At 37.8% G+C, this 23122-nt stretch overlaps 1 protein-coding gene across 4 annotated transcripts in view; it reads left to right on the forward strand.

Annotated features, from left to right (window-relative positions):
- Nucleotides 1-23122, forward strand: part of LOC121299866 (two pore calcium channel protein 1-like) — a 34671-nt gene that overhangs the window by 4942 nt on the left and 6607 nt on the right. For 2 of the 4 annotated variants that reach the window (XM_041228033.1, XM_041228034.1), the window contains 20 exons: nucleotides 4596-4729; nucleotides 6397-6573; nucleotides 8387-8500; nucleotides 8708-8838; nucleotides 9954-10042; nucleotides 10428-10462; nucleotides 10815-10873; nucleotides 11463-11562; nucleotides 12468-12584; nucleotides 13504-13628; nucleotides 14071-14119; nucleotides 14217-14280; nucleotides 15214-15258; nucleotides 15708-15764; nucleotides 16791-16844; nucleotides 17151-17223; nucleotides 18924-19031; nucleotides 21453-21524; nucleotides 21610-21699; nucleotides 22100-22215. In XM_041228033.1, the coding sequence (XP_041083967.1) occupies nucleotides 4596-4729; nucleotides 6397-6573; nucleotides 8387-8500; nucleotides 8708-8838; nucleotides 9954-10042; nucleotides 10428-10462; nucleotides 10815-10873; nucleotides 11463-11562; nucleotides 12468-12584; nucleotides 13504-13628; nucleotides 14071-14119; nucleotides 14217-14280; nucleotides 15214-15258; nucleotides 15708-15764; nucleotides 16791-16844; nucleotides 17151-17223; nucleotides 18924-19031; nucleotides 21453-21524; nucleotides 21610-21699; nucleotides 22100-22215 (1809 nt within the window). Of the gene's footprint in view, nucleotides 1-1303; nucleotides 3808-4595; nucleotides 4730-6396; nucleotides 6574-8386; nucleotides 8501-8707; nucleotides 8839-9953; nucleotides 10043-10427; nucleotides 10463-10814; nucleotides 10874-11462; nucleotides 11563-12467; nucleotides 12585-13503; nucleotides 13629-14070; nucleotides 14120-14216; nucleotides 14281-15213; nucleotides 15259-15707; nucleotides 15765-16790; nucleotides 16845-17150; nucleotides 17224-18923; nucleotides 19032-21452; nucleotides 21525-21609; nucleotides 21700-22099; nucleotides 22216-23122 lie in introns of those variants that run through there. The other 2 variants (XM_041228035.1, XM_041228036.1) reach the window with 2 other exon arrangements.

Consider the following 23122-nt stretch of genomic DNA (forward strand, 5'->3'; position numbering starts at 1 on the left):
AAAGATAGAGGCATTCAGTGACATTGTACATCTTGGCCAAAACTTTTTCATCACTATATAGAATTAACTCATTTTGCTTCATAAAGTCGACTGAAACCTGCTGAATAATTTTACGTTAACATATTGAACATACCACTTTGTAGTTTTCTGTATGCTTAACAAAAAACTGACAGAAATTGAAAAATGGACATTTTACAATCTCGCATGAAATACTGTACTACTATTATGGCATCCGGTAGACTTTTGCAATATCATGTTGTAGTTTCTTTGATTACATGATGTTAAATAAGATAGAAATTATGTATGTATATGTCATATAGTTTTTTTTTTTGTTTTTTTTAAATTATGTTGCAATCCTTAAATTCAAGATAATGCAAAACTTTTGGCCATAACTGTAGAAGACATACAGCCAAAAGTAGTGAACAGACGTGTGGTAGCTTTTCTGCAAGTAAACATCCGGGTTTGTAGAAAACGGCGTGCACTTTCCTGCACAGAAGCGTGCACACCAACTGTCATTGATTTCACAGATAACATCTGGTGAATGAAAAGTGTGGTCGTTCACCAGATATCCTCTCCTTTTACCTACATTTTAAAGCATAAAAGCCCTTATAAAAGTTGACCAGTGTATTTTTGTAATTTTCCCATGTTTACACTATGAATTTACCATAATTTACCTTGGTTTGCTGTGTTTATTAATATGTTCTAAATATTCTTTGCAATGCTTACCTATGCTTTAGCATACTTTGACAATGCTTTTTACTATGCTTTGACTGTTGTAAACTTTTATAAGGAGGATCAAACTGCTGTGCAGTGAGACAGTTTCCTCCCTCTGTTATGTTTGAGATTTACAGACTGTATTTTACAACAAATCCTAAAACCCTGCTCTTTATCTCTATGTCTGTCTGTATTATGCTGAGCTGCACTGTAGCTGTACCATACAGACAGACATGGGGCTTCAGTCCCCACTATCAGTCCCGTTTCAATCCCTAAAATACACAAAAGGACTTTTGGATAAACAGTATCGGTGCTACAGCTTTAAAAACAAAACCTCAACTACTATTGCTTGTTTCCCACGTCATTAATCCTGTGTCCTTTGTACCTTTCCAGTGGCTGGAAAGTGCTTTCTCAGCACTACAGAGATACCTTTATGTGTAATGACTTTGTTGGGGTGTGGAGCTGGTGAATCAGTGTTTGGAGGCAGTCTGAAAGCTGTATCTGCCGCCCTTGTGTATCTATCTATCCTGCCTTCAGTGTTGTGGTATGCTGCTGGGTCTCTGGGTGTTCCCATTCTGAATTTCTCTTCAAGGCTGATTTGGCAGCAGTCTGGGGATCCTTTTTTTACTGGTCTTACTGCTCTTCATGGAAGGAACATCTATTTTAATGTTCAACTAAAGGGAACTGAGAGACAGGACACGACTTGGCTGTGTTTGTAATCACATCATTAAAATTCTCAGTTTCTCGGGAATATAGTTGGTAATTTCCTGTTGTATTTTCAGATTCAAGGAGTGCTGTGTTTTGGTTGATAACTCTTACAGATTGTAGTTGGACCAAGTTGGTCCAGCCCTCCAGCTGTCATGGATTTTGGCATTGGCTTTGGAGCAGACAGCCCAGCAACGCAGCATTGTCTGTGAATCACAATCATTTCACTTTGTTACCAAGGACAAAAGTTTTTATATGTCTTCTCTGGACCTAAAAGGAAGTAGTTTTACAATAGATTATATTTTTGTTTTTTTGTTTCTGCAAGAAATAAGACACTTCTGCTGTAGGTTGTTCTTGGTTTTTTTAAAACGATGTTTTCAAGGAAGCGTAATTCTGACTTGGCACAGGAAATGTGGTGTGGTTTTAATATCTGTGTGAGGATGCAGAGACTCGCAGGAGCTCACATTACAATCTAACAGACCAGCTAGATTGTCTCCACAGTCTTCACAAAGTGCCAGAACATTTCTCCCGGTGGAGGCACAGTGACTCACTGAAAAGGAGATATTCTATTGATCAAAATAACCTTGAGGTTAAAACTTGATTAATTCTGGAAAAAAAAAAAAAAAAAACACAGCAGTCAGTAGCACGTTCATCTCAGATTTCAGCCGGTTTTGTATTGAAAGATACTGTACCTGGTTAAAATAGTTTTTCATCATTTGACATGTGAGGACTGATGGCAACCTACCTTTTGTTCTTGAAGGCAATTTAATTTGTTGCTATTTTATTTTTTCAGCTTGTTTTGAATGGTTTTATTCATTACAGATTAGAGGACTAAAACCACAAAGAAACATTTATTACCCAACAAAGGGATGCACCACCAGAAGATCACCGAAGATGCATACAGGCCCTTTTTTGAAGCTTTTGCTGACTTCACAAGTCTGGGATATACCTGTGAATTACAGCCACCCACTTTGAGCATTGATTTTAAAGCACTTTCCTTTTATTTATGCCTGGATAAGATGTGTTTTCTGTATTGTCATCTTGCAGTTATTCAGCCCTTCATTTGAAGCCAGTCATTTTCTAAGGCATTGGATAAGCAAGCCTGTACCTGCAGTGCAGTCGCTCTCAGAAGAACAGACATTGTTGAACTAGTGTTGTGGAAGGCATAACTATTGGAAGGCATGACTATGGGGCAGGAGTTATAAAGGCTAATCTGACTTCAAAAGATAGGAACAGAACATTTCAGCGTTAAGTTTTAGAACAGTACAAGCATAGTGGTACTAAAAATGCTAAATAACGTGTTGGAAAGAAACTAAACTTTTTAAAAATGCGCTAACTGTTTTGAATTAAAGAGAGGGATTATCCTATAATTTGGTTTAAAGGGTCATACAGTTTTGTAAATGTTTAAAACTACATTTTAGGCTATACCGTTTTCTGAAAGAGTGGCGTGAACAGCATTTGTTTTTCTTTTTGCAAATTCTATGTAGTGGAAAGTTAAACATTTTTGAAGTGGGTGCAGTAGTTTGCTTTTAAGTATAAAAAAAGAAAAAAAAAACACTCTGGGAGTTTGTGCTTCACACACAATAAAACTAATAATTTTCACGTCTGGAAGGTGAGAATTTAGTTTAATATATTGATTTTATAGGATTTGGCAACTAAAAATCTACTGTAAAACCTGGAATATAAGAAATACTGTCTATTGCTGCATATCCGTACTTTTAGTTTGAGAGTAGAACTTCTACTGTACTGATTGCATGTCATTGGCGTGCTGAAACAAACTGATGTCCAAATAAGAAATAGTGAAGTTCATTATATGACAAGTGCAGTTATAAAATCAATCAATGCGATACAATGTCCAAATGTTGTTTATATGTAGGCTATTAAAAAGGGACTGTACTGTATATAAGGCAAGGTTTTCTTTAGGTAAGCAATTGTTGTTTGGAAAGCTAAAGTCAACCTTGTGGCTATTTCCTTGGTTGGAAGCAGGAGGAAGAAGCTTAGTTTGTTTGTTGTCAATTTGTGTTTCTGTGACAACTCGCAACCTGGGACTAATTGGAAGCACCTCTCAATGTTTCCAAGGAAACGGCTCTTGTGTCCAGGAAAAATGACAGCTGTCCGACTTCTGAGTATTTGAACAAAGATATCTGTGAAAATCTAAGAACGTTCAAAGGGAGCCGGGGGTTGCTGTGCATCTCTGAAGATTGCGCTACAGAGCCCGAGTACAGGAGGAGCGAGCCTCCCTCTCACTGCCCTCCTGACAGTCCTGGTTGTTGGCTGTAGCCATGCAGGGCAATAATGTGGGTAGTGGGCTGGCTGTCATCGAGTCAGAGGAACAATACGAACACCCCGTGCAGAGGGCATCCTACAGCGCGGGCTTTGACCCTGTTGGTAGGTGTTCTATGCAGGATGAGATCAGGTGCTTTAGATCGCACATTGAAACAGTTACATGAATATTAAACCTTACTTAATAATCAAAATTGATTTAAAAGACTTTCAAAAAGGTTTCTTGGACATAAAGGGAAATAAGAACTTTGGCGTTGAACAAGACACTTGTTTGAAATATGTGGTCTAAGTTTCTTTCATTTTACTGTAAATGTAAAAGATGTAATGTATAAGGGGATACGGTAGACTCTTGCTTTGCCTGGTAGACCAAACTGAACTATAATCTGAATCAAGCTAGCATAATGAAATACATGCTGTTAGCAACTGTATAACTGCAATTACAGCTATTTTAATTTATTTTTTTTAAATACCATCACAGAGAGTATCAGAATCAAAAGACAAATGGTAGGCGATGTAGGCCTACAAGGAGTTTCGTTGGGATTGTGCAGTTTAGCAGTAGTGTACTGGTGTGTACAGCAGATTTGGTGACGGTGCAGTGCATTTGTGTTTTTATTTATTTATTTTTTTAATGTATTTATTTTTTTGTTTGTAAATTCAGTGGCATCAAACATGTACCCTAAGTTTTATGTTTCTTAATCTTAAAAGTAGCTTGACAGGTTATTCAATTCGCAGAACAATAATATGTTAATTTTCTTCTTCAGTATTGGCCAAAAGTTGTTATTATCTAAAAGCTATTGTACAGTACTGGAGCCGGGGTTAACTCCTTAATTGCTGTAACACTGTCCCTGTTTTCCTGTGTGGTGTGTGACCCCCAGTCTGCTTTGATTCTGCAGATGGAGGTGGTTATGATGCCGTTATTAACAATGCTCCAGTACCCACCCCTGGGGTACAGGACTCCAGGACCCAGTACGGGACCCTTCGGCAGAGCTGGGAGATGAACTACCAGGAGGCTGCTATATACCTGCAGGTGAGGCACTTCCAGTCTGCTCTCGAACAATGAAATAGTACCAGTCCAGTCAGGAACTGTCATTAAACAGTGGAGGCAGTCAGGTACACTGCTGGCGAGCTTCTCCAGTGCAACTGAGTTGAAATCATTATGGAAAATGGAGTTGTTGTTTTGTGATAGACTGCTGTACGAAAAGCTGAGAAACCCAAACTTTATTTACAAATTGTATCACAACATGGGCTCCTGAGGCAGAATTGTTTTAACATTCCCCCTTGCAGTATGTCTTGCACACTGTCACATGTCTGGCTAGGATGTGACTATAGATATAGCCATCACTTTACAGCTGATGTGAGAGTTTCACTTCTTTCTACGTTGTGCTTTGGAGATTAAAAATCAGGTCCTTTAAATCCTGTTTACACTCTACAATCCCATCCCTAAACCTCAACTCGGGGTGAAACTTTTACTAAAAAAAAAAAGGAACCACTTTGTGATTTGTACATAAATATTACACAGAGGGGTTTTAAGGTATAATAATGTACATACCATAGCTTCAGCTGCACAATTATAAAGGAAGCAGTTTATACTAGGAATGCAATATTCTGTTTATATAACAAGTACACTATATGGAGAAGAACATTTAAACCCAAATTAAACTGCTGAATTTGGTCAATTGCTTTCCTATGTTAAGGAAAGTCTGAAGAAATAACCATACGTCTGCTCTCTGATTTAAAAGGCTAGGATAGATTTTAGTACAGTAGACAACTCCAGGTCTGCCAGACAACAGTTCAACACCATGGATAATGTTTATCCATTATATGAAAGGTAAAACCAACCCCTGACTTATTGATTGGCACTTGCTGTTATCAGGAATATAAAATGTAAATATAAAACTTTTGACTTTAGTTGAACAAACCAGAGAGATTGCGTCTGGCTTCACCTTTCTCTCCTGTGAGGATATCTGATAAAGCCTCTCTATCCTTATAAAGGACATGGACAGTTTACTTTTTTTTTTTTCTAAGCGTGTGTATTTTACTTGGTTTATGACTTTTGGGGGAAAAAAGCTGAAAGTACAAAATAACAAAGATTTGAGCTTTTATAGGATGATTAAACTTCCACTTTTGTAGCTGAGTTTACACTACATTTCTATTGCTAGTTAACTAGATTTGGCTATTGCTGCAAAAGAATCGTTTTTTTTTCAATGCACACAGTCACAAGCTCTACTATAATCATATACTGTCACCATTAAAGATTGGGAAATTGACCAAACGAAAATAAGAAAACATTGTGTCTGGCGGATAGTGTTATCCAAGCAAGCTCTCCACGACAAGTATGGTAAAGGCAAATGCAGAGAAAAATGATAGAATCCCAGAGCACTAAGACTTACTCAGGATGATTACAAAAGTCACACAGTGTGGGAATGTAAAAAAAAAAAAAAGTAAAATCAAAAATCAATTTAAATAGCATTTGAAGCTACTTCTATATAACTGCCCTGTCAGAGTGCTTGAAAAACTGAAAGAAGACACACTGTTAAATCTAGGAAACATACCTTAAAAACACTCCAAAAAGGGAAGATACATTATTGTAGATACTTTTTATATATCATGCTACTCCGTCTTGCACAGAAACGTCTTCTGAAGTTCTGGACAAACAAAACTCATTAGCTGTGTTGTGTTCTGCTTTTCCCACAGGAAGGTGCGAACAATGACAAGTTTTTCACTCACCCCAGGAACCCCAAGGCGCTGGCCGCCTACCTGTTTGCTCACAACCACCTGTTCTACATGATGGAGCTGGTGACAGGGCTGCTGCTGATGGTGCTGTCACTGTGCGAGGCCCCTGCAGTGCCCACACTGCGCCTCGACATCTACGTACGTACTACACTGCCGTCACAACAGTGTGGGTAGGAGGCAAGAGCCTACAAACAAAGTAGATCTAATCAGACACAAACATTCTAGGAGGAGCACGCTAGATCTAATACAGTGAGGTGGAAAGAAGTAAGGTATCCCTAGCAGCATTATTTTTTACCAAATGAATTCCTTCAAATATAAATTCAGTCCATGGGAAAATAGACTTAAGTTCTTGAATCGATACTTTTTTCTTTTTTTGAACATGTTAGCATTGCATACTTTTTCTATTGAAAGAGTCTTCATATCAGCAAGTTTATGGTTGTGCATATGTTTGAGGTGCAGTGGTGAGATTCAGGATTTATGACGGGTTGTTTTAATTCAGCTCTTACTAACAAACTACAGATATTGGAAGGTTGGCGGGGAAAAAAAAAAAAAAAAATGACAGGCGGTAATGGCTCTCTGGAGTTTCACTAAACTGGCCACTAATGGGTAACTTTCCTGAGTTGCACACTTGCAATTTGGCGCTGTAGGGTTTAATTTTAAATGTAAATGCGCTAGATTGAATTTGCTGATTTAACAATGTCTAAGGGATACCTTCGGCAAAGGAACTGATAGGTAAGTTCCTTGATTCTTTTAAGGTAGTTATCGCTGTTGTTGCAGATACATTTGATTCTAAGGACAAGGTTGTAAACATTTTTAGTTTAGATGTCCAGTTGTATAGAGATGCACATCTGTGGGTTTGCTATCTGTTTGAATTTAGTGTCAGTGAATGTTAATTAACATCATGAAATGGAATATGGGAGTCTTCAATGGTACGATTACATGTGAATTTAATAGTTGGGTGAAGGGTGTTAATTAATAAGTGGTTTTAAAGATTCCCTCCCTTTTTTCCGAATCACAAAAAGATAACGTGGAAAACAATGCATCCTTTTAGAATTGGAACTACACCTCAGAACTATCACTATTCTTAGAACATTCATCTGTAAGTCACTCTTAAACTTAAACTGCTGTAAAACAAAAATAGACCTCTATAAAGTTTATTTTGAATATTATTAATATATTTAACCCCTGTTAGCTGTGCTGCCATTTCATCGGTATTAAAGAGGATATTTTCATTTGTAAAGAGTTACGGAACACCCTGCAATGTTTATTAGGAATGCATTACTTTACCTGTGCTGTGTCTCCATTGATTTATGTGTTTTCCACATAATCCTGATTGTTTTGTTATTTTTCAGATGGGGAATAAAACCCCCAAAAATCCATATTATGCTCCCTTCTGCAACAATGGTAATGTTCTGATTGAAATTAATGGCTTGTGGGACTAGCATTGTTACTGGAGGGACTTTGAATGCACTTTGGTGCTTATGAAACAAATGCTCTATCTCCATGTGAACGCTCAAGGTTTTTTTTTTTTTTTCCCAGTTGATTCAATAACATGTATAATTATGTTGAAAAATATATATAGTGCAGCAAAACGGACAACACAGCATATGGCAGTTAAGTACTGTAATGTGTTTCTTGTTCTGTAGCCCTTAATCTTATCCTTTGTTTGTGGGATTTAGTTTGTTTAGGTTTAGTGATGTTTCATTCTAAAACACCAAGTAGTAGCACTACTTTTAAAAAGATGCTGTCAAAACTACAAGTAAATCCATATATTGGGTATAATACCCGCTACAGCCACTGGGTGATCCAGAATCTAAAGGGTTATTGTTTTGGATGGTTTTGTGATTTGGACCACAGTCTACTAAGAAAACTTGAGACCAGCAAGCTTGTTTCATGAGTGATGTTGACTGTATGCACATCCCTTCCTTACTACCCTGATCTCTCTTTGTAGATCCACACCACACTCGAGCTGCTTGCGCTGGTGATGGTGGCATTTGAGCTGTGTATGAAACTGCGCTGGCTGGGCTTCCGGACCTTCATCAGACACAAGAGGACGATGGTCAAGGTATGTCAAGCACAATCCCTCTCCCCCAAATCAACAAGAGAGACCCAGTATGCTCTTTTCTAAATGTCCCTCCTGAGTGGGATTCTGCATGTCTCTTGTCACTGCACATGGAATTGCTTGTATCTCTGTTTCACAGATTACCTTTACCTCCTATTCGTAATGACCACATATTTCTCTCTTTCCTGTCTGTCTGTGTTATTCCTGCAGACCTGTGTGCTGCTGCTGCAGTTTGTGGAGGCGATCGTAGTGCTGGTCAGACAGTTGTCCCACATGCGTGTGACGCGAGCCCTGAGGCCCATCTTCCTGGTGGACTGTAGATACTGCGGCGCAGTCCGGAGGTAATCCAGCACAGGAGCCCTGCCTGCCCTCGCACAGTATAACATCCTTATTGTTTTCCTCCAGAGTATGTGAACGTTAGATAACAGTTGCTACAGGAAAATGCAGAAATATATTTAATAACTGTATTCAGTAAATGATTTGGAAATTAATTGCAGTTGGAGCCATGTGGTTTCATAAAGTAGTACTAAAGCATATGTATGAAACAATAAATGGACACGATCGTTCGCAAAGCTCTCAGGTGGGTCATAGAATTGTATGTCATACATGTTTGCTTATGGCTCATACAGATTATTAGAAGAAACACCACTCTAAACAGAAATTAAGTAGAAATTATGTTTATTGGTGTGCTGGGGAAAGATCTATAGACATACATCTAGACATGCACTTATCCAGCTGATGACACGTGCTGATGATCTTTACAAGTATCAAAATCTTGTGGTGTCTGGAAGCACCTATCTGTAACTTACATTTTTACGTCCTGTGCGTACGAGGGATGCAGAGCATGGCGATCTACTTGTACGTGGTACTAATGTCTCAATTTCTGTATTTACTGCTGTTAGAGGTTGTTACTGATGGCTCTAATGCTGATGTTCGAGGTTGTTACTGATGGCTCGAATGCTGTATTTACTGCTGTTAGAGGTTGTTACTGATGGCTTAAATGCTTTATTTACTGCTGTTAGAAGTTGTTACTGATGGCTCGAATGCTTTATTTACTGCTGTTAGAGGTTGTTACTGATGGCTCGAATACTGTATTTACTGCTTAGGTTGTTACTGATGTCTTGAATGCTGTATTTACTGTTAGAGGTTGTTACTAATGGTTTGAATGCTGTATTTACTGCTGTTAGAGGTTGTTACTGATGGCTAGAATGCTTTATTTACTGCTGTTAGAGGTTGTTACTGATGGCTCGAATGCTTTATTTACTGCTGTTAGAGGTTGTTACTGATGGCTTGTATGCTGTATGTACTGCTGTTGGAGGGACACAAGCCCCTGGTATACTTGCTCTCTCAGTTGAGTTTAGACCCCCCAACTCTCCTTTCACTATGCTGTTTTGTGTCAGTTTTACAATTCTGGTTTGCAGATAAGTTATTGGCTGTTCTTATGTTTTTAACACAGGAATCTGCGTCAGATTTTCCAGTCTCTTCCTCCTTTCATTGATATTCTGCTACTGTTGCTGTTTTTCATGGTAATATTTGCCATTTTAGGTGAGTAACATCCTGGAGTTTGATGGAGTAAGAAATAGTCCTTCCTTTTTTCTGATAGTAACCAATAATCATCTACAGTGGTTCTGGGCTGTGTTGTTTATACATGTTCTCTGTGTCATTCTTGGCCTGACTGTGCTTGAAACAGACTTACTCGGTCCATGTACATCATGTAATAATATAGCCTTTCAACTATGCTGGCCATACCTAATCTTTCTATACATGAACATGTTTTCAAAGTTCACATTGTCAAGCAAGTTAAAGGAAGCTATAGAAGACATGCTAATAACTCAATGTTAGAGCACAGAACTCAAGGAAAGTGTAATACAATGATTTGAAGTCACATTTCAAAAAGTGTAATCTTTAAAAACAAACATATTCTTTGCAGGATTCTGTTTGTTTTCTCAAAATCCATCAGACCCAGTAAGTATATTTTACATTTTCTTAATCAGACTTCTGGTTGCCAAATGTGTTGATTGAAATCTGGAGATTTGTCTGTCTCTTCGTATGTTCATTTTACATATATCTAGAGCACTTTCATAGTGAGTGTTCTTGCACTGGCTGTATGCCATGGTGATCATGATACTGGATAGCTCTAATTACAGTAATGTGTTTTACTGACCTACTTGTTATTCATGTAAGTTTGTTTGTAGTAAAATAATTCATACATGATGCCATCTGTTTGCAAAGGAACACACTTTTGTCAGTCCTTTCTTTATCTTGCTATTTGAATCCAAATACAAATTTTAAACACTACTGTCTGTTCCAATTTCAGTATTTCAACACTTTGGAAAACAGCATTGTCAGTCTGTTTGTCCTCCTGACCACTGCAAAGTGAGTACACCCAGTTGTTTGTTAATCTGTAGACATGTGTGCATGGTAGCTCTTTGATCCTGCATGTTTGCTTCATCCACCGCCATGCTGGGCAAGATAAGTGAAGCTTCCTGGGGCCAGTATGTGGTTGTAGACATGTGGAGAGAAGATGGGGAACTTGGTTTTATGTACCATAAAAAGGAAGAAGGTAAAGTTAAAACTATTATCCAGAGTAGGCACCAGGGGATGTAAGCCTATTACTGCTGTAAAATCATTATTCTGTCATTTCCTTATCAATAAACATACATTGTACCTTTTAAATATTTAATGTATAGTGTGTTACTTTACTATAAATACCAGAGATAGGATAGAGGGCCAGCTAGAGCTAGTGTCACGTCTACAATACCTGTGAGTTGTATAGTATTAGACACCGGGATCATTAGGTGTAATAATCCTTGTATAGTGACCTGCATCATATTGTGACTTCAGAATATTGTTACAGCTCTACTGCTACACTGACATCTCATATCTGAGTGCGCTTTTGAATGGCTTGAGTTGAATTTGTAACAGGAGTACTCTTCACTGGTAAAACTCATCTTTTGTTCTGCAGTTTTCCAGATGTGATGATGCCAGCCTATTCCAGGAATCCCTGGTCCTGTGTGTTCTTCATTGTGTATCTATCTATAGAACTCTACTTCATCATGAACCTAGTAAGTAAATATATCCACAGGTCAGTGCAGTCTTCATTGTAACCCTGGAGATTTTCATAACTTAAGTATTGCGATTTTTACTAAATGTATACGCTACGCTGTACATAAGTACTGTGCTGTGATTAATGTACAAGGTGCTTCTAAAGACATCTGGGGACTAAACAGCAACAGTGGAGAAAAGTTCACAGCACTTCTGCAGTGCATTAATTAGCATGTTAGCTGTCTGAATCTGTACGTGTCATAGGGAAGCGGGACGGTCAAGGCTGGCTCGCGGCAGGAGTAGCAGAGGCAGAAGATTGCAGTTCAACGCTTCTCACACACATTTATTATACAATTAAATAAACAAAATAAACTGTTAAAAAAACAAACAAAAAACAGCACACTGGCAAAGGCACTGACTCCTCTTATATACAGCTGGCTGTACCCAAATTGGCAATCGGTTAACCAATTTGGGAATGGCCACATTCGACACATGTTTTTAGCAGGGATAGATACATTTGTACAGTACTATAGTATATATAGGAGATATCATCACTCCAAATTACTGTTGTCTGCAAGTACCAGAATCGGGGTTAGTGTGAGACTTTTTTTCTGACAGTGTCTGTAGTATAATATGTGTCCTTTTCATTGTTTTTGCTGGATGAGACATAAAACATAATTATTTGCCTTTTATAAATTAAAAGCAACTTGGAACACTCATGATGATGCATGTGTTCTTATTTACCCACATGTTCCAAGTATAGACATCTGTAGTGTGTCATTGGCACTGACCTATTGTCTGTGTTTCTTCTTTTTTGCCTGATTTGATAGACTCTGTTAGCCTTATTGATCAAACCTTTGATGTCTCTCTCTCTCTCTCTCTCTCTCTCTCTCTCTCTCTCTCTCTCTCTCTCTTTCTTTTCCAGCTCCTTGCTGTGGTATTCGACACCTTTAACGGAGTAGAAAAGATGAAATTTAAATCCCTACTTCTGCACAAGCGATCAGCAGTCGATCATGCCTTCAAGCTTCTGGTTAGCAAACAGGTAATGCAAAACCTGAAAAACACATTGAAAAGGGTATAATGCTATAATGGTTGAGTTTTACCATGAGCATTACTTCTAGTTTAAGGCTACCTCTCCTTCATATAACCCAAGAGATAGCCAGCATCCTGTTTTTGACTGTGCTGTAAGTTTATCTTCAGAAAACTGGCTTACAAATAATTATATAACAATTTTTATTTTGCAAGACCTAGAATTTCTAAAATGGGTTTAGTTAATCACGTATAAGGGTTTTTACTTGCTATCAATACTTACGAAGTAGTCTTCTGAAATTGCTGGATCATGCATTTTGGTTTCCTTCTGCCTGTATATTTTAAACCAGCCTCTGTTTTAACTCAAACTGCTGCTTACGGGATTAAAACTTCCCATCAAGATCAAAACAAGAGCAGAAAGAGTTCAGACAGGGGTGGCCCTTCCACTGCTGGTCTTTGTTCCAACCCTGTTCTAAATTGTTTAATTGAACCAATTAAACCTCCATCCAGACCCTGAAGTATAATGATACCTGTTAAACCTTGCGTGGAATTGCCCTCCAGGACCGTGATTGGACATTCCTGACAAGACATCTAGTTTGTATACCACTGAAAGGGTTAAGATCTACTGGTTAATAATACCATCTGCTCCACTGATTGCAGTCTCCGAGCACTAGTTACATTAAAGACTCAATCCAATAATGCAAAGCTTTTTTTTTTTTTTTAGTATAAGGGAGGGGGTGCTTTGTTTTGCACTTTGCACATTAAAGGAAGTTGAGTAAAAACATAACTGTTTTTATGCACACAAGCTTTTTTTATTAAAGAAAATCCAAAATCCAAAATGAAATAACCATAGCAGCGTCCCTAAATAAAACAAAATAAAGTGCAATACTGAAATTAGAACAGAGTATTGTATGCTGCACGTCTTCTTTCAGAGGCCCACTGGGGTTTCCTTCAAGCAGTTTGACGGGCTGATGAGGTTTTACCGGCCACAGATGAGTGCTAGAGACCGCTACCTGACCTTCAAGGCACTCAACCGCTCCAGCACTCCAATACTCAGGTAACCCCACACACGGCACGCAACCACATAGTCTAAATGCATATGTAGGGCCCAATATAACAATATAATAAAAGCTGAATTCTTCATGTCATGGAAATTGTCATGCTTTTCTAACAATATTATTCATTAGGTTGAAAACGGTTCTATACCTAACATATTTAACTGATCAAATAAAACATGAATAGGGTTATTTGTTTTCTTTGTTTATTTTTGAGGACTGCATAAAATACTCCCACCCTTTGGAGTAGCCTGTCAGGTTAATTGTCGGGTTTCGCCACCTAATGCGATAACGGACCCATGTATCCAGGTAAACAGTTGGAAGCTAACAAGTTGGATGAAAACGTGTAAATTGAATGTAGTTGTTGAATTATGTATTTATGATTTTGCATGTATACAGCTGTAAGTATATCCTTTAACTGTGTGTTTTCAATCCTCTTTTCAGCTTGCAGGATTTTTACAGCTTCTATGCAGTTACAGGCTTGAAATGGAAGGTATCTACTTTTTCGCCCTCAGCTTGCTTTTGGTATAGTATATGAGTTTGATTTCCATTAAATTCCTTAACCGTGTGATGTTTGTGCACTAATCCAGGCCAGAAGAAGTGGAGAGCACTGGTTTGATGACTTCCCACACACCACTTTTTTAATTTTCAAAGGTAACATTTTACAATAATTGAGACAGCACAGGCAGCTAGCTTGAACTGTCCCTTTGTCCCCTCCTATAATCTGTACATTTGCCTGACCTGACACCCAAAACCCTGTTCTGTTTTTTTGTCTTTTTTTTACAATGTAACCTGTTTTTGATAAACCACTTTTTTCATTTAGTAATAACTTCATTTTTTAGTTTGTGTAATTGAGTCATCTTTAGTTGTTGCACTTCATTAAAAGCAGCTAGAACTACGAATGGTGAATCAGCTGTCACGACTGCAGTTGAAGGGGAAAAAGACTTTCAACAGACCTCTTGTTTTCTACTGAAGTCAGTCCTGAGTCCTGTTGGGTTTCTTTAATACTGAGATTCAAACAGATCGGAGGCTAGGTGGAGCAGTGGGCTAGTTCACTCATTCCCTATACCTGAAAGGCAGGGGGTGTTGATAGGACTGTGGTGCGCTCACTTGCTTGCAGGACCATGAGGCCAAACTATGATGGCGCCTGTCTTCACCAAGCCATTCCACAGATAGAACAAACAAATAAAAAAGACGGTATTACAGTTCAGGGCAAAAGTCAAATCCAGTTGACACTTTTTCATGGTATAGACGCCTGTGATGTGTGATGTGTTATGTGTGCAAGCTACAAGCGCTGCGCACCTTACAGTCTATAGGTTTTCTGGTTTGGATGTTAGTTTCTATGAAAGTTGGTGAGGCTTATGGCTTCATGATGCTAGAGGAATCAGACTGAAAAAAACAGACAGTTACATTTGTATACAAATGATTCCAGATAACCAACTGCTGACTAATAATAGAGCTATGCGTGTAATCGCCGGCAGCAGACACTGGTGTGATTTGCAGTTTGGGGAGATATGTTTTGTTTCTTTGATCAATCACAAAAGATGTCTGTCATTGTACTCACTTTTTGATTCTCTCATTTTCTAGGCATTTATATTCTTGTGAAATCCAAAGCCTTCCAATATGCAATGTGTAAGTGCCCTTTTTGTTTGAACTGTAGGATTACTGATGTATGCCAGAAACACAGGCCAGTATACAAAACAGGTTTGTTTCTGTGCTACAGAGATGAAAAGAGGAACCCGTATACATAGTGAACTGTCAGTGCCAGGTTTCCTCATCTCTGAGTGAAAGGTGGATGTGCACCTCTACTAATGTACTGCAGGGAATGTGATTTCCCACTGTAAAGAACCTCCCGAGATGAGAGATAACAGTCATTGTACAGACCTGCAGATAATTTACTGTTTCATAAGCCCATCAGTAAAACAGTGTTAGCAAACAACCATCATTCAAGAAGATCGGCTGTTCCCATGCTGTATTAGTGAGGAGGCCTGGTGTTGGCAGGCTTTAATCCCACAGCATGGCCACCAGAGGAGCCCTTTTGGAGTTTATAATGCTGCTGTTTTTACTGTTTTTCTTGGCAGATGTCATAGTTGCAGTAAATGGAATGTGGATCCTAGTGCAAACATTCATGATGAAGGGTAATCATTTTTACTTTCAAATAAATATCCACCTTCGCTATGGATTTTAAAAATATTTCCTCTTAACAGCATTACTATATTCACAAATGATTTTACTGGAGTTTTTTTTTTTTTTTTTCCCCTACACTTTTCACTTTGACTCATTTATCCTAAGAATAGCAAGTTGTTTTAAATTATTATTGTTTCTAATTATTATCTATTATCTAAAACACATGCTGAAATGTGCTCTAAATGTACCTGCCTTATAAATTTGGCTTTGAGTATTTGGTTTTCTCTTCCAATCCTTTCCTTCATTTCCTGTCTCAAGCAGGATGACTTGTATGAAATACTGCCGTTTTCCTTCCTGACAGTTTTATTACTCTGTGAAAAAGTCTGACTGACTTGGAATGACAGCAATGCATTTTTATATGCATTATAAGTAATGCTTGGCTTTTTTCACAGAAATTTGTGCCACAAATCACGGAGCAGTATAATTTTAGTCTGACTATTAAAGTGGGAAAAAAAGGAAAATCAATCTACATTTTTAAATGCATTTATGGCTTTCACAACATCAATGTGAACCAAATTGACAAAGTTTTATCCTGTAAGTCAGTAAGTTTCACAGCGTATACATCTATAAAGAAAGATATAAGGTTTAAATAACATTCCGTGGGTTTTCATCCCAGCATTGCAAGGCAGCAAACACGAATGTAGGTTTTACATGCATTTAGAAAATAACATTTACAATTCATAAAACACTGTCTTTGTGTGGTTCTGCTGTACAGTTTGCAGTTATTTTTACTTTGTTCATCACAGCTTGCACTGTAACCTACCAGTATGTTGGATGTTGAACAAAACAATAAACCTCATGATCCCTAGTTTACTAAATATGCTGTAAAATGAAATGAAGATTGTAATAAGCAGGTGGTTCCCCAAATATTATTTTACTGTTTTTAAAAAGGTTACTGCAATGGTAAGTGCAAAGACGGGTGTGACATTCAATAAACAATTGTTGATCATCGCCCTTTAAAATTCTTCCTTGTACAGATGGAAGCTTCTCAGCAGGAAATGTTCCCTGGAGTTACATTTTGTTCCTCACAAGTAAGTTTTCAAATATATCAGATGATATCTGAGCTGCCCCGCAAAGACCTTGCACCACAGCTCTGTAATGCTGAACAGCCTGGTCTCCCCGCAGACAGACATGAGCCTAGGCTTCCAGCTTCCTCTTTTTCAGCTTAAGGAAGTGCATATATGGATGGGAAAGCCTGCCTCCATCCAAATTAAGGTTGGCCAGGTTTACAAAGACATCTAAATGAGTGGGATCTAAACCTGTGTAGGTGCAGCAGGGTGCAGACTGTCTGAACTGCACAGCAGCATTTGCTGATTCCTGCTCTCTCGGTCTTTCAGTTTATGGAGTGGAGATGTTGTTAAAAATCACAGGACTGGGGCCCCTTGAATATTTCAGCTCTGGGTGGAACCTGTAAGTATTCTGATCAATCACATTTAGCAAGATTTTTAAATATGGCAAATTCTGTTGTTTCCCAAGAATGTATAGTACAAATTTGATTGGACATTTAGGAACTCCTGAGTGACGCATCTAGTAAAGGTGCTCTGCGTGAATGCAGGATGTGCCCTATAGCCTGGATGACGCCAGTTTGTGTCTGGGATTTCCACAGCCGACCATGGATAGGAATTTCCAGGAGGCGTGCTCAATTGGCTGAGCATCGCCAGGGGGGGGCTAGGTCAACAAGGGTGTCCTCAGCTCACCGCGCACCAGCGATCCCTGTAGTCTGGTCGGGCACCTACAGGCTTGCCTGATAGCTGCCCAGGAGCCGCTGTAGCTCTTGGGTGGCTGCATGGTGAATTCGCAGTGTGTAAAAAAGTGGGTGGCTGGCGGCACACGCTTAGGAGGACAGCATTTGTTCATCTTCGCCGCTCCCGAGTCAGCGCAGGGGTAGTATCGGTGAGCTGAGTCTAAATAATAGTTGGGCATTTGGGAGAAAAATAACAAAAATAATTGGCAATGACTAAAAAATAAATAAATAAATAAACTGATTGGACATTTAAAATGTCATTTATATAGCTATTTTTAACTTCAGATATTTGTAATAATTCTTACATTGTACTCCATTTATAAGAATCACATTCGACCTGGATGATTTGATTCTTATAAGCAGTTGATTCTTAAAAGCGGACCGATATGATTACTGTGGTTGACAATGAGTTTTGTTCCCTGTAGTGTAATGGGTTGACCACTAGATGTCATGAGTTCCCGCATGTATGCACAGAGACCACACAAAGTATCGTTTAGTTCTTCAACTAAAAGCTGAGTTTATTTTGTTTGTTTGTTTTATTAGTGGTAATCCTATTTCACTACAGTATACTTGAGAAGCAATCGTCTTGTGAGGGTAGCTAGTTTAACTGCCGTACGGTGTTACGTGTAATGGCCTTTGAATTAAAAAATGACTTTACAGTACAGAATTTTACTGTCAAGACTACCACTGCATTTAAGCATCTGTGGCTTACTTATTTTCCGTTGTGATGCAAATCTCACAGTTTTTCTTTAAATCTAGATGCAAAGCTCCACAATCCCCCCCCTTCCCCCTCTTCTCCTCCTCACCCCAATCCCATTTCCTCTTCATGCACATCACACAATAACACTGCTGTACTTGGTATGTATTCAATGAATGTGTATTCACTTTACTGAAACACATTTTCACTAACAGAGAACACAAAAAACATACCTGCACAATTGAGTGGCAGAGTCATGTTTGATTACAAACAATGCAGTGTTTCCTGCATCATTGCACGATCCACACAGTGATTTAAATTCAAGTTAAAATTGTATGTGTCATTGCACGTCATTGCACTTGATCAAGTACTGTATTACATGCGGTCAGTTTGCCCCAAAATGATTGCTTGATGCTTACAAGCAGATTATTTTACATTGTATAGTATAGAAATTATTTTGTCCCAGGGTTTTGATCACTATATGCGGTTGATTCTTATATTAGTGATTATTATAAATGGAGTGCACTGTATTATTATTATTATTATTATTATTATTATATTGTTTTTCAGTATGTTTTTGTTTGTGATGTTAATATTAGTTGTTGAACAGCAGCTGTAGAATTGTGGTAACAAGTTTGCTCTGCTCTGCTCTGCCCTGCTCTGCTGCAGGTTTGATTTTTCAGTGACACTCTTCGCCTTTCTTGGCCTCATCGTCCTGGCGTTTGATATGGAGCCTTTCTACTTCATCGTGGTGCTCAGGCCTCTTCAGCTCTTGCGGTACTCTTTCCTTATTTCTCTAAGGTCAAGCAAAATGAATGATGTGGATCTGGTAACGGTGTAGAAAATAAAGGTAAGATAGGGACAAAACATTTTCTGAGTATAGAATACAAAATCTAGGCTAGGTAAGTATCGTTAAATAAATAAATTATATATATATATATAGTTTTTCCTTTTAAGGACACTGATTTAAAACAACATACTGTACATGTAACAGCATGAAAAAAATCTGTCAGAATGTCTTCAAAACTACAAACAACCTGTTAAAACAAAAGCACTTTTAATAAGTAGACTCTCCCGCTGCAGTTGCTTGTCTCTGCTAATAACAGACATTGAAACTTGAATTATGCTACTGACAGTGTATTCCAAAACCATTATCAAAATACACTAATCAGTTCACATTAAAATTAACTGACTGTACAGTGTTACATTTGTAGAGCTATGAATAAGACATTAACATTGGGCATTACTGTAGCTTCTATTGTGCAACATTAAAATAAAATAAAATTATGTGACATTTTAAATATACATTTAAATGAAGCTTCACAAGCAGTGAAGATAATATATATATATAGTTTTTCCTTTTAAGGACACTGATTTAAAACAACATACTGTACATGTAACAGCATGAAAAAAATCTGTCAGAACGTCTTCAAAACTACAAACAACCTGTTAAAACAAAAGCACTTTTAATAAGTAGACTCTCCCGCTGCAGTTGCTTGTCTCTGCTAATAACAGACATTGAAACTTGAATTATGCTACTGACAGTGTATTCCAAAACCATTATCAAAATACACTAATCAGTTCACATTAAAATTAACTGACTGTACAGTGTTACATTTGTAGAGCTATGAATAAGACATTAACATTGGGCATTACTGTAGCTTCTATTGTGCAACATTAAAATAAAATAAAATTATGTGACATTTTAAATATACATTTAAATGAAGCTTCACAAGCAGTGAAGATAATATATATATATATAGTTTTTCCTTTTAAGGACACTGATTTAAAACAACATACTGTACATGTAACAGCATGAAAAAAATCTGTCAGAACGTCTTCAAAACTACAAACAACCTGTTAAAACAAAAGCACTTTTAATAAGTAGACTCTCCCGCTGCAGTTGCTTGTCTCTGCTAATAACAGACATTGAAACTTGAATTATGCTACTGACAGTGTATTCCAAAACCATTATCAAAATACACTAATCAGTTCACATTAAAATTAACTGACTGTACAGTGTTACATTTGTAGAGCTATGAATAAGACATTAACATTGGGCATTACTGTAGCTTCTATTGTGCAACATTAAAATAAAATAAAATTATGTGACATTTTAAATATACATTTAAATGAAGCTTCACAAGCAGTGAAGATAATATATATATATAGTTTTTCCTTTTAAGGACACTGATTTAAAACAACATACTGTACATGTAACAGCATGAAAAAAATCTGTCAGAACGTCTTCAAAACTACAAACAACCTGTTAAAACAAAAGCACTTTTAATAAGTAGACTCTCCCGCTACAGTTGCTTGTCTCTGCTAATAACAGACATTGAAACTTGAATTATGCTACTGACAGTGTATTCCAAAACCATTATCAAAATACACTAATCAGTTCACATTAAAATTAACTGACTGTACAGTGTTACATTTGTAGAGCTATGAATAAGACAATAACATTTTGCATTACTGTAGCTTCTATTGTGCAACATTAAAATAAAATCAAATTATGTGACATTTTAAATATACATTTAAATGAAGCTTCACAAGCAGTGAAGATAATCGCCTTAATACAAGATGTAGTGCTAAACCTGTGTATCTTTACCTTACGTTTTTTCTTCAGCTCTTAGCAGTGCTTTTTCTATTTTTCTATATTTTTCTATTTTCTTGACATATATGGCGAGTTGTAATACTTTTATATTTTAGCTTTGAGAATCCACATGTAAATGAAAATATTTTTTTTTCCTGGTATTGAGGGAGCCATGAGGAAAATGAACAAGAGAAACCGGGTACAACGCTATCCTGTGGATACCATGTGGTGTCTCAGTATTGACATTTTCCTTATGATTGGCTACCAGAACCACAAGTTGTTCTAATCAGTCCATAACTATTAAAATATAGGACTTTATAAGGAATTCAATTTACAAGGATTTCTCTACCGTAATCAGACCAAATCAATTATGTCTAAATTAAACTTATTGTACTAAAGATTCAATAACGTTTGTAATATTTCAAGTTTAGTGTGTATTTGTAGTTTGAATATTAGTCTTACTAGTTAATGTTCCTAACGTTTGTGAAAATCTAAAATATATGAATGGAGTTCATTAGGAATAGTTTGAGAATAGCGCTCCAGGTGGTTGCAAACAGAGTGGTTCATGATGATGATTGCTGTGTTGTTTCCTTCTGTTTTAGGCTGTTTAAAATCAAGCTGAGGTATCGCAATGTTCTCGATACCATGTTCGAACTGCTTCCTAGAATGGCCAGGTACTGTTTGCTTTTCTTATCAAGTCATAAAGATGATGTCTACCAGACAGACAATGAGTCCTTACCTAGTTTCATTCCTTTCCAGTTTGGGGCTGACCCTTATTATCTTCTATTACTCCTTTGCCATTGTGGGGATGGAGTTCTTTGTTGGCGTCGTCTATCCAAACTGCTGCAAGTAAGCTGCTGCTTCATAAAGACCAAAAATAGAGTGGAGAAATCTATCAACCATAAACAACCCATTTAAAATTGCAGACTTTACTGGAATGGACCAGTCATAGTCTTTTATAAAAGCGAGGGTTACAGTTGAAAGGCATGTAATTAATTTAAACTGGTGTCACTTGTCAGTATTACTGCTGGTTTTAATTTTTGAAATGGGGATGTCCTTGGCTTTCATCATTTTACTTTCGAAAATACACTGTAAGAGATGTTGCCCTATGACAATAACATTATGCTTGAAAAATGTTGGTCTAAATTGGGGAGGGCTTATAAAAAGGCTGAATCTAAAGCATATGAAACTGTTAAGTTAGGGATTTGACAGTACTGGGATAGTAGTAATGTGCTGTCTTGTGTTCTAGCACTAGCACAGTGGCAGACTCATACCGCCTGCTCAACTACACTGTGGGGAACCGCACTGTGGTGGAGGAGGGCTACTACTATCTCAACAACTTCAACAACATCCTCAACAGCTTCGGTAAGGAGCCTGCTATATCCAGCGAGCCCATTCTCACTAAAGGAGCCGGCTATATCCAACGAGCCCATTCTCACTAAAGTTGTCTTTGAAGCACCTGTGACAACAGACCTTCCACATCGATCCAGTTGTATTGAAGAAACATCACTGAAACGTCACGTCATAGTTGGCTCTGATTGGTTGTCCAGCTTAAGTGACACATTTAGCTTTGTTCTTGACATAGCCGGTGCCATTTTAATATAAATATAAAAAAATAAACACTGCCTATCAAATAAACTGGATCCAACTTTGATTCAATTGATTTGGCCATGAGAATGGGTTTTCTAATAATATGAATCCGACTCCCATCCAGTTTATCGTTTTGAATGATGCAAGGCTTCAACCATGACTTCTAATACAAACTCGGAAGTAATCCTACAAGGAACGCTATAGCAGCGTACTAATAAAATTGATTAATGTCGTACCCAAAATGTTTGTCTATGATTGTAAGGCTGCTGCACCCCATCTGTCATATGTTATGTATTTTATTAAGAGTGTCAGAATGGACACATATGGAGGAACTTGTATGTATGTATATGGATGGTGTAGGTCAGGGATGGCCAACCCTGGTCCTGGAGAGCCTCAGGGTGTCCTGGTTTTTGTTTTATCCCAGCCTCTTAATGATGTAATTGACTTACTGATTGGGCTTAATTGGTCAGAATTACTGTTTGTTCCAGGTATTTAGCGATTGATGATTTAGAGCTACCTACAAAACCTGCAAGATTGAGGCTCTCCAGGAACATCAGTTGACCTCTCCTGGTGTAGGTCATGGTGACACAACTACATGCACTTCTGACCCCCCCCCCCCCCCCCCCCCCCCCCTGCATACTGTACAGTATAAAAAGCCACTCTCTGGGACCCAATCTCTCTA

Source organism: Polyodon spathula, chromosome 25 (genome assembly GCF_017654505.1).
Source record: "Polyodon spathula isolate WHYD16114869_AA chromosome 25, ASM1765450v1, whole genome shotgun sequence".
NCBI classification, from domain to species: domain Eukaryota; kingdom Metazoa; phylum Chordata; class Actinopteri; order Acipenseriformes; family Polyodontidae; genus Polyodon; species Polyodon spathula.